Genomic DNA, 12,035 nt, shown 5'->3' on the forward strand with positions numbered 1-12,035 from the left:
CCTATTAAACATGGTCTCAAAACCACGCAGCCTCCTAGACCAATATTGCTCCTCCTGTCCTCTATTTTTAGGTATCCTAAGGCAGCTTTGGGCTATTCTCTGCAGCTCCTTAAAGCTGACGGCATCCTGAAGTGAGCGGTCCTCGTGAATTTTTAATACTCGCGGAAATCGTAGAGCATAGTACCTAGTGTTCGCGGGCTTATTAAAGCCAGCCCCGACCACTTCTACGATAAACGGATACTTAAATAGGTCCATAGGCTGTAATTTTCGTGCGGGCTCGACGAAGATATCGAACTCCTCTATAGAGGCCGTGAATAGTACCCGGCCGAAGTAGCCATAGAGATTAAGGTATGTGATATTCTCTTTCGAGATGCTATATCTATTAATTATATTAATTATGCGGAATCGCGGCTTTATATCGAAGCGGCGCACTTCGTCCTTATTCTTAATATAGCCGATATAGAATGACGTCCACTATAGCTTACCGACGCCAAGCTCAAACTTATCAGTAATATCGCGGCGTCCGCTAATAAGAACGAAGTCTGCGGTATCGCTAAGGCCTAGAATGTAATCCTTCTTGAGCTTGATGAAGGATTTATGTCTATAGAATAAGAAGTAGGGGCCGTCGTAATCTTTAAGTATAAACCCTTCCTATCGCTAGGTGATAGCTCGAGCGAATACGTTACTAAGTCGTTCTTCGGTATTAACAAAGGAGAAGTCGATAATCTCGCGGGAACTGATACTAGCACGGCCTGGAATATAGCGAACTATAGATTATAGTAGCCGTCTTTGTTTATTATGAGTCTCTAAGCCGTAGATAATATTATCTAGTAATAGAATATCGTAGAATATAATCATTAAATACTCCCTCGCTCCGATAGGCGAATCTCCGGCAGTTCTAATATACCGGCTAGATCGTTTTACGTGCCTGCGGATTTTATGGAATGGCTTGATTCTTTCGTCGTCGCCGTTTTATACTAGTAGCTCGCCCTCCAGGATAGACCGCTTCTGGATCTTGCAGCCTGTTCTGTCATGTTCGAGGCTGTGCCGCAGTGCCTTATGGATTCTAATACGGTTATTTGTCGAGTCCCTTCTACTCTTAGAGAAAATTCGAATATCGGCCCCTAATTTATGTATGTCGATATAAATTTGGTAATATTCTCCGTCGTACTTTCTCTCTACGCTCATCCGTCTCGACCTAGCTAACTGGCAATAGTGTCTGATACTCCTTGCCTTCCCATGCACCGGGCGTATAATTATTGTTCTAACTTGCGGCACGATTTCTCTCCTTGCGACTGCCAAAACGCCGTCGCAAGTACCTATGGCCGAGCGGTTGGGTACGTCCCGAATGGCGGGTCTGTCGAGGAGACCCACAGCTGCTGGGATTGTACTTTGAAATCGAAGGATGGCAGGCAGGAGTAGGTGAATTCTGCTTATGATTGACGTTTCTGGGACGCGGACTGGGCTATACCTTTTGAATAGCATCCGAACCATCTATTTGGCCTCGGAGCTTCGCAGGACTCGGAACACTTTCGTGAGCAAGGCATCTACGGCTATCACTCGGCCATGCTCGGATATAACTCTTTGTCGAAGGCTATCGGCAGAAAAAGGTGATGACGCTGCAACCTGGTCGAGAATATCGTCGAGCTCCTCTAGAGATACCTCTTGGCTGGGTCTAGATTCGCAGTCTGTTATAGCCGTCACACGCTCGACTGAGCTTGCAAAGTCTAAACCGCCAACGGTTCTGTATCTTTGGAGTTGCTCCATTCGGGATAGCCTAAGACATTATGCGCGTTATATAACCTTTTCTAATAGGCGTTTATGCAGACCAAACACTCGATCTGGCCTCCGTTCGGGGAAGAGACATGACAAGAATGCCACTGCTGCTGGGCCTCGCCGAGGAATAGCTTCATTGTGTTTGTTGAACCAGACTTGAATGATAAGCGTTTCACGCCCCTGGCTATTGCTAATGCTCGATGACTTCTCAGTGTTGCTCTCGAGGCTTTCGAGGAGGTCAGAGAGTAATCTAAAGGGGAACGGCATGATTGAAAGAGCCAAGACGAAAAAGCAGATGACACTAAAAAGACTTGAGGGAATGTCAGCTCTTATACTGCATAGATCTAGTCAGACTACTCATTGATGACTCATGAGGCTTGACCATGGCCTATCTGCCACTGCAGGCTAGCATGCCGAATGAGGGAAGGGCCGTGTTTCGGCTATACGCTGGCCGAGGCTGACTGTTGCGACGACCAACAAACGCGTTCTAGGCCGCTTCTGCAGATAGGTAGGCTCTCAATAAGTCCATCCCGGCTTGCCTTCCACTTCCTGAGCGCGGAACTGAACTCCCAGTTGACACCATGCCAAGCGAGCAGAGGGAGCTTGGCATCAACTTGCCGGCGTGTTCGCCACTCCCGGCGAGCAAAGTCTGGAAGCAGGACGGCAGACGCAACGCTGTCAGTGATCTTTCCGCTATACAACCTGTCGAATCTATGGAAGAACGGGGCCAGCGGTGGCTGATCTAACCTCGATAGCCTAGCGTAGCGGCCAGGTTACTCATGGCCGAGATAGTCCGTTTCGCCTTGTCAATGCCTGCTATTGTCTGTTGAACTGAGCTGTATGCTACAGAGATCCAGGGAATGATACTTGCGCTACGAATTGCCAATGATACAATGCCTGCCCACCCTGGGTTCACAAAACTCTGCATATGGACAGACAACCAGGCAGCAATACGATCAGCAGCCAAGCCCAAAGGAAATTCAGGTGCATATCTGATTCGACTAGTCTTGCAACGCATTGACGAACTACAAAGAAAAGGAGTAAAGGTCGAGATCCGGTGAATTCCGTCACACAAAGGCGTCCGAGGAAACGAAGCAGCCGACAAGGCGGCCAAGGAAGCCACGGGCTGGAGAGACGACAATAGCACAGGACCTCGAGCAAGAGCCCTCACGGGACTATAAGCCCTCAGGACGACGACGAAGACGTGGATTCATAAAACTGTCTATAGAGGCAAAAATAGCATGGCCTCCAAAGGTGATGGTTCTGTTGCGAGTGCCGATGACGACTAACGCGTATCCATAGAAACGTCGTACGTCCTAACCGAAGGACAATCCACGGAAGGCTGCCAGGTGCGAGGAAGAACGTACAATCGATATTCACAAATTCTTCCAAAACGGCAAGAGCAAACACAAGATCTTCAGGGTAAATTGCGATAGGAACTAGTGGATTCTGTGGTGCAAGGAACATAGCATGACCTTCAATACTAAGCAACCGCTCAAAGGTGCTGGCAGGCATATATATACCGACTAGCATGGGTTCGCGAACAAGTCGAATAAGATAGCCCTCGCGCTTCTGGGTTATAAGGTGCTCAATTGCACTCCTCAGCTAATAGAGGAGAACAACCGCGCTATGGACGCCGATTTAGAAGCCCGCGAGCCTCACTTGCCATGCAGAAGCGGGCGTCGGAGCACGATATCTGGCGGTGACGGTGACGATACCGAAGCCGACTTTGTTCTAAAGAGACATATAAAGAGGTCTATTTAGCGTAGGACTGAAGCTATATCGCAGCCTATGTTCGATCCCAAACCAGGCCAGATTTACCTTACTTAGGTATACCAGAACATAATAGCGGCAGTATATCTGTCACTCCCGTCTAGTGTCGAAGGTCCTGGCATTACCGGGCTGCAGGCATAGACAGAGGATCTCGAGAAGGAGATAGCAACCGACCCTCCGATGTACTATAAGAATAAAAATGGCGAATTTGTGTGGGCCAAGGACTATAGAGGCGATAGACCTAAGATTCGGGAGCGGCAATATCCTATTATCCTAATCAATAATCTCAATATAAAGAAATAGACGCGGGCATGGATTCCAGTAGTGGATCTCCAGGAAGTCGAGGAGACTGATCCGACTTTATAATCCGTCGCTAACCGTAGTGCTATTCTCAGGGAGCTACAAAGACGAGAGAACCTAGAACGAGACAAGAGTGGGCCCGCCGCAGGGATAAACAGGCCTAGTGGTGTTGCTCCTGGTAGCGATTTCTCGGCATGTTACTCTCCCGCAACAAGCCATGGGATACCAGCGAACGATCAAGCAAGAGGTTCTATGGTTACGGAAGGCGTGAAAGGGGCGGAAGGTACTCAAGGCCAGGACTAAGTCAGCCCAAACGCCACGGACGATACGGAGAAGACTTCGTATGCCCAAGAGGCGAACCAAAGCATCCTAGAAATAGCTAACAATTCTCATTATAGAGTAGCCACAGAAGCTACCGTAGAGCCGAGCCGAGCCAGAGAACAGCCTACACTAGAGCAATGCCGCGGCTTACGAGAAATTTTACCTTCAGTGACGTTAGGTGTTAAGCCAGAAATGGATATCCTTCTTTATGAGGCGTAAGGGGCGGAAATATAGCACGAAAATGGCATGGTTACTGGCAAGTGTGGTTCTATTAGTTCCGAAGCCTTAGGTGGTGAGAACGAAAAGATCACCCCGATAAGCAAAGCTTCGATAGACGTGAGAGACTTATTGAATAACCCGGCGGTCCTAATATCTCCTACGAACGTCGCCTAAGACTTCCTTCGGAACATAGCCCGATAGCGCTCGTCCAAAACCGGCTACTGTGGCAGCGCCAGCGCGGCTTCTTTTCGATCATCAACGTAGATTCATGTACCTACAGATCCAGGCTTCACAAACAGACAAAGTGCACGAATAGGAAGCTGAATTCGCTCACAGCTGTACCACGGCCTTGTAACATCTACTTCGCTTTGCTGTGTTCTTGCCGGCACCTGTCCAGACAAACCCAGGGCTGTGCTCATCTCTAGTTGCCCTCCGCGTTGATTCAACTCACTCACTTTCCCAGCTTCCTTAGGCTGCTATTAACTTGTCGCGTAGCTCGCAGGTCACGGCAGGCAACAGTGTGTAGCCTGTACAAGGATTTCCAGCGCGTGATCAAAGCACCGCCCCCCTTAGATTAGAGTTGACGTTCAGTGTGCATGCAGGCTGAATTCGCCTTTAACCCCCCCGTGCAGAAGCACCGATGCAATCCGTAGGCGCTGTAAGGGCATATCTCCAGCCTTGTATGTTTGATTTGGCTCGAAGCCGAGAGCCACGCACATGGCGTTCGTAATTGTGTGGACGCCGCAGTCCCAACTGTTCGTCTGACGGGGTGTCTTGATTTTCACCGCCTTCCACTCGTTCTTATCGAACTTTTCCTCTAAGACGTCCTTGATCCACGCAGCGATGAGGCTGATATACTTCTCGTTGGCGCAATCTGTCAGTGAATCTATGTGTGACATGGTTCTCTTCTGCGGGCGAACCACAATAAGAGTCCAATGCTTGTTTTCGCATACGGGTATGATTATGCTGTCAATGTCAAGGAAATTCGTCTTTCGGACGCCTTTACGACCTAGTGCTCGCTGTGTATTGCGGACACCTCTATCTCGAATATGCTGGAAGAAAAAGGAATTTTGAACAAGAATCTTGCGGGTTTCTGTCTGGACATCGGTGATGCCAGACGCCAAGTTAATTAGCGTGATCCAGCCATAGAAGAAGGCCGTTGACAATCTCGTCATTGAGCCATTTCGTCCGAGGCACGACTGTGGCAAAGTCGTGATATCGCAGTCCTGTTTTGTCCGCAGTGACGGCCAGAGTCTTGTCGGCAGGAGCACTCATGGCGCTGCGTGTACGTTTGATCCATGCATCAGGCAATGTCGATATGAGCTGGGTCTTTGGTGCGTGGAGCTTGCCCGTGGACGCTGGACGGTGCTCATCCGCCCTTCGGGCCTCCTATATTATTTCCCGCCCGTGCGCCACCGCGACAGTACCTCGACGACCGAGTAGGGATCTTAATTTCCGAGTCGAAAAAGCGCGGGTTATCCTCGCTAAAGGCTAGGAATATATAATTTTAATAGGTAGTCACATTGTCCGGCTGCCCGTATTAGGTATTAGGAATCGGGGTGAAACACTAGAGCTTGCACTCTACTAAACTATAAATAGTACGGTTGCAAATCCAATGTGAAGATAACAGAGGCCAGAAGACTTGGAAACACCCACACGTTTGAAGCGATCCACTTTCGGTGAGCCATCGACTACTCGAGTTATAGAGGCTTTGCCACTCCGGGGTCAGCGACTCCCACCACTTGTTTGTGCTAAGCTGAACGTGAAACAGGCGAAATCCGTCGACACCGTGAGAGAAACGCAACGCGATATACTAGCTCTCGATCGCAGAACAGAGCTAAAATAAGTAGAAGACTAAACGTAGAGGATCCTTGTCGAGTAGCGAAGTATTACGTCCCTGGACAAAAGAACCCGCGTCCAATCTTAACACTAGATAATATTAGGAGAGCACTTAGGTAGATACTTAGGATAAAAGTAATTCTCGGCACTTCGGAGAACGGCGTAAGGAGGATAAAAGACGAGACACCGAGGATTATATTGCACAGGGTATCTTAGTCCCTTCTAGGAGTCTAATAGAAATGATGCTTTGCTTCTGCTCTGAAAATCCTACTTGATTATATGGCTTCTACCTAAAGTAGTGTTCTCGTTCCACTTCTAACAACCTATCGTTAGAGTCGCGTCCACAAAATATCCCCGATTCTTTGTCATATTATAACCAAGTGGTGCCCATGGAGATTACTCTTCCCGTACCTATGTTAGTACAAACTCACTTAGCTCCTTATTTTCCTTCTCAGGAAAGAATTTTGAACTAACCTCTATTTACACCGATCGCTTTTGGGTAATATTCTAATAATATAATGTCTCCTCGTGAAGGATTTTATCTCGTAGTTTTAGGGCCAACGGGCGGATCTCTTTTTTTAAGCGTTTGGCTCGCGGGAGAAAAGCTCTTAAGTCAGATCATTTTCGCTTCCCCGAGCGATCTTTGGCAATGCTTCTAGCAATACGTCCAACACGTCGTTATAGCCGGATGGATCGACATTGTCTACCTTGATGGCCCTTGGGTTCCAACTCGTATCCGAGAAATAGGAGGGGAAAGGTTAGTCCTCGTGCTCACGACACTTCCGGCCCGTCCTCAGAGCGCCGGTCTGGACAATTTTGTAAACCGCAGCTCGCAAGGACCGGTCATCACTATCCCACCACTGCTCATGTGGCCTCCCCTTACTGATATCCTTTGTCGGCTGCCCCTGAGGGTCCCATAGGATACTATCCTGCCAATCATGTGGCATATCTTCCCCTAGTATAGATAATATAGCTCATTAGATTCACCGGGGAGATAACCTCGAAAGGATTCGAGAAAGGGCCTTCTCCAGACCTAAGTCGAAATATACAGTATCCAAGAGCCCAGACATCACTCGCCAGTCCGACTGCAACTTCAGGCGCTAGGAAATCGAGGTCATGCAAATTCATATAGATTTATATCGACCCCTACGACTCTCCGCAGGCAAAGAAATTAAAAACATAAGAGAGAAGAAGGGTAGCTACTGCCGATAGCCCAAGGTGCCTCCACATCCTGCCCGTCACGAAGACAGGCGCAGGTACAGCCGCGTCCTCGACGGGCGCCGTAGTCTGCGTGGTAGCGATAGCCTGAGCCTCGGCCTTTATCGGCGTATTCGTCCGGGCTAGGCTCGGGCTACGGGCACGAACCCCGGCCTCGAGTAGTAGCTGCTCGATGTCGCGATGCCCAATCTTCTGTGCCGCATAGAGCGCCGTCCCGTAGTCGCCGACCTGGGCCTGGAGGTATACATCGGCCCCGGCCGCGAGCAGGGCCTGTACCGTCTCTGTCGATCCTCTTGCCGCCGCCGCACAGAGCGCCGTCCCGTAGAGGCCGACCTGGGCCTGGAGACGCACGTCGGCCCCGGCCGCGAGCAGGACCTGTACCGTTCCTGTCGATCCTATCGCAGCCGCCGCACAGAGCGCCGTCCCGTAGTCGCCGACCTGGGCCTGGAGACGCACGTCGGCCCCGGCTGCGAGCAGGACCTGTACCGCCTCTGTCGATCCTACCGCCGCCGCCGCACAGAGCGCCGTCCCGTAGAGGCCGACTTGGGCCTGGATATGCACATCGGCCCCGGCCGCGAGCAGGATCTGTACTGTCTCTGTCTCCCCCTCCGCCGCCGCCGCACAGAGCGCCGTCCCGTAGGGGCCGACCTGGGCCTGGAGATGCATATCGGCCCCGGCCGCGAGCAGGAACTGTACCGTCTCTGTGTTGCCTCTCCACGCCGCCGCCGCCGCACAGAGCGCCGTCCCGTAGTCGCCGACCTGGGCCTGGAGATGCATATCGGCTCCCGCCGCTAGTAGGGTCTGTACCGTATCTGCGTTGCCGCTCCACGCCGCCGCACAGAGCGCCGTCCCGTAGTCGCCGACCTGGGCCTGGAGATGCACATCGGCCCCGGCCGCGAGCAGGATCTGTACCGTCTCTGTGTTGCCTCTCCACGCCGCCGCCGCCGCACAGAGCGCCGTCCCGTAGTCACCGGCCTGGGCCTGTGCGTTAAGATCAGCCTTGCTCCGAAGTTGCTCTGTCGCTAGCACAATCCGTGCCAGATTGCTATAGCCTCCGACAGACAAGATATAGAGAAGATCTGCATCCACGTTCGCCCTCGTCTCATAGTCGCCCGCAGTAGCCTGGACGAACCCTACCCACCATTTGGGCCCCGTCGCCTGCTTCTCGAGCCATGAGACCACTGCCTCTTGCGTATCTGCCCTGGCCGCCAGGCCCGCGTCTCCTGTACCCCCTATATCGATAGGAAGTGCCATTGCCTTATCTGCATGGGCAAAGATGTGGCTGGTGGCGTAGTCGAGAAACGGGTAGTCATGCTGGAGCTGGGTGGCCCACTCTGCGCTTGGCCGTCGTTGGAGTGGATATTTGTGATCCCATGCAATACATTGCTCTATGTAGCGCCAGCAGATAGCCCAAAGCCGGCCATGAGTCGCGCTGATAGGGTCGGGACCGAGAGTCGGGTCGAGCTGGCCGAGTCGGCCCTGGCGGAAGAGAAAGTCGTTAACGGATAGGTGGATGAACTGGACCTCAAGTCGCTGCTCATCGTCGCCACTATTGCGTACCAAGTCTACGTTCCTTGAATTTTCACTCTTCGGCTTTCGTACTTTAATAAGGCCTCGGGAGGTTAAGATAACCCGTCGACGCATATCATCCGCCGTCAGCCGGTGCTGCGTTAGCGCCTCCTTCTTGCCCGTAGCCCATGTTATAGCATAGTAGAGCTCGTCGAGGAAGAGTGGCCGCTGGCTCAACAATACCCACTGTAGCGCCAGCACCGTCTCCTCTCGCTTTCCCTCTTCCCGGCTCACCAGGGCCTCGAAAATCTTCTCGATATTATCAGGCATAGACTAAAGTGCCGTCCATATTGTCTCAATCTTACCATCGTCATACGCAATATTGAGTTACTCAACCACCAGCACCACCCACAGGAAGACGCCATCTGCCCTACGCCGGACTTCAGCCTGGAGTTCAGCGTTATCTCCCACGAGCGTATCGCTAATATAGGTCTTAATGTCCTGGCCATGCCCGTCTGCCTTGTCCACGGAGAGCGGCAGGTGCTTCTGCATTGTGATTGTAGGGTAGAGACGGCTCGACAGGCAGACCCGGAGCGTGACGTTCGCCTGCGCGGCGCAGCGACTTAGCGTCTCGAGCGTTTTCACGACAGCACGAACGCTGTCGTCAGAGCACTCATCAAGGGCATCGACTAGCAAGAGCAACGGCCGCCCTGCCGCTCCTCCGTTCTGCGTCCCTTGCCATCTGATCACCTCCATAAGAAAGTCGCGGAGCTCGGAAAACGACCAATCATATGGCGTTAGAAGGCCCCTGATGCGGCCTCCAGCCCTCGCCTCGTCAACGTTCAGGCTCGTCTTGTCAACGTAGCGCAGTACGAAGAGTCTGTAGACGGTATCATCGTGCTTGACAAGCTCGTAGATAATCGACCGCAGTATGCCTAGGGGCGACTTCTCCAGCGCATCGCCCCGCGCATTGAAGAAGTACGCGGCGATCAAGTGGTTGGGGAAGTGGTACTGGCAGTAGTGGAGGGCATGCTTCATCAGCGTGGACTTGCCGGCGCCGGGCTTGCCCTTGAGCCAGAGCACGCCGTGGTGGTCGGCGAGGCGGTCGCGGCGGCACCACTCGCGGAACTCAGGGGTGTCGAAGAGCCAGTTGCAGGTGCCGGTGAGGGCAGGCTCGATGTCGTGCCGGCGGGCGCCGAGTCGGGCAAAGGCCAGCGAGCGCAGACAATCTGGACGGCATCAGGATGACATGATCACGGGCATCGTCACGGGAAACACAATATGCATGGGTCTCCGGACATGTGGAAGGAAGTACAGCCATATGCAAAGACGCTGTATAGTCGAGAATGTAGTTGGTGCTATGACATACCTTCCCTCTTGTCCTGGTGGACGGTTTTTCTATTTATACTTTCTCCTTGAGCTGTTTAATAGGTAAACAACACTGATTATTCAATAAAATAAGAGACGTCGCAACTAACTAGCAATGTTGGCTGTTCTAAAAAAATTCTGTTGACCTGCATTGTTTTGTGTGCCGCTGCCAGCATTGGTAGTATATGGGCTAGATTCGTGGTTGGCGATGCGCAATCCGCCTTGGCAGGACGATGGCTGAACGGCTTTGTCTGTTTGTAGATAGCGCTCAAGAACGGCTTTGGAGACTGAAGCGGCAGTTGCTGCCGCATAATTCTGCCAGCCCTTGTGCTTGTGGCTGTCCGCGTAGTCGCACACCCCTTTGATCAGGATGCAGGGAACCTCATCCCAAACGCCCGCTCCCTCCATCTCAAATACAATCGCCTTAGTCTCTTTGAAGATCTTGTTCCGATGGGCAGCCGACCTAAGGACCAAGTCGCCCGAAGCAATGACCCCTGTATAGGCGGCAGGGGATTGTGTTAAGCGTTGGGCCCTAGGCTCTAGGTAGCTGTGATCATAACCGAGATCATCGCACGACGACTCGAGCGCCTCCGGACAGACAGGGTCGAAGTCTCCGAGGCAGCTTTAGCAGATACAGTCCAGGTTGTTCTGATGTTTATGGCGGTAATCCGACTTGAAGAGCCTGTCTTAAACGGCTCCAGGGCAGTCGTACTTCCCGGACCGCCTTCGGGGCAGTTTTTGCTGCAATTCCTACAGTACTTGTGCGGATCGTTCCTCCAGCCTGTCGAGTCCACGGTCTGATTCGAAGACTGCTACTAGATTTCGGACATCTTTGTTCGCTCGGCCGAGGTTATCTTCGACGCTATCCTTGCGCATAAACTTGTTAGGGTGCTGCCTGCCGAAGTCGTATTGCACTACGCTCTTGCTAATAATAACGTCGCCCAAAAAGATGCCATAGCCGTTCGCGTTATGAGGCATACCACCGCACACGCCAACGACGAGTGCGAGTCGAATATTGACGTAGCTCGACCGTATGCTTGCAGCGGCACTCGCGGCGTTCGCTTTGCCTATGTGTGGCAACTGAGCTAGTACGATGTTGTAGGCTCCCATACGGCCAGTAATATAGTGGTTTAGGTCGCCATTGGCACGGCCGTATCGATCGCCGTCTTCGTCCTAGAACTCGTCGAAAGCTGCCTCGACGGCATTACGCTCGCACGTCAGCGCGCAGATGATAGCGATCTCGAAGTCGTCGCGGCGAGCGGGGCATATGGGCAGTCTGGTCTGCATGGTGCGACAGCAGGTGTCGCTGTGCTTGGTCAAGGTGCTCTGTATAGGATAAGGCTGTTATGCTAGCGATCAGGCCGAAAGCGTGGGCGCGTCCATTCGCTATGAGCAATAAGCGAGGGGTGCAACAACGCAAGTTAACGCAGGTGAAGCCTGGTCATGCGCTGATGGTGGCTGAGCGGCCGCCTCAGCCAACCACACGTGATTTTCGTCGCCGCCAGCCGACGAGGCTGTGAAGCCTATCCTCTAAGCTGACACAGATGGCGAGGACACCAGGCGCGGAGACGACTTTGCGGATACCATGATTCAGGGCGGAAGACCATAGAACGGACGGAGCATACCCTTGTCATGGGCACAATAGACTTTCTGCTTTTCGGACGGCCGTAGAGCGCCATGACCTACTCAATTATCGAGAGATTACGACACGC

The 12,035-nt window shown here is 52.3% G+C and overlaps 1 protein-coding gene across 1 annotated transcript; it reads right to left on the reverse strand.

Moving 5' to 3' along the window:
• Positions 1–7,374: 7,374 nt before the first annotated feature.
• Positions 7,375–11,610, reverse strand: J7T54_000406 (uncharacterized protein; the record flags this gene model as incomplete). The annotated part of the gene is made up of 5 exons (XM_051510432.1): positions 7,375–8,995; positions 9,203–9,288; positions 9,355–10,184; positions 11,118–11,390; positions 11,532–11,610. The coding sequence occupies 5 exons, from the start codon at positions 11,608–11,610 to the stop codon at positions 7,375–7,377; spliced, it is 2,889 nt and encodes a 962-aa protein (XP_051358672.1).
• Between the last annotated feature and the right edge of the window lie 425 nt (positions 11,611–12,035).

The sequence above is a fragment of the Emericellopsis cladophorae genome, assembly GCF_022114955.1.
Source record: "Emericellopsis cladophorae strain MUM 19.33 chromosome Unknown NODE_100_length_39194_cov_115_054682, whole genome shotgun sequence".
NCBI lineage: Eukaryota > Fungi > Ascomycota > Sordariomycetes > Hypocreales > Bionectriaceae > Emericellopsis > Emericellopsis cladophorae.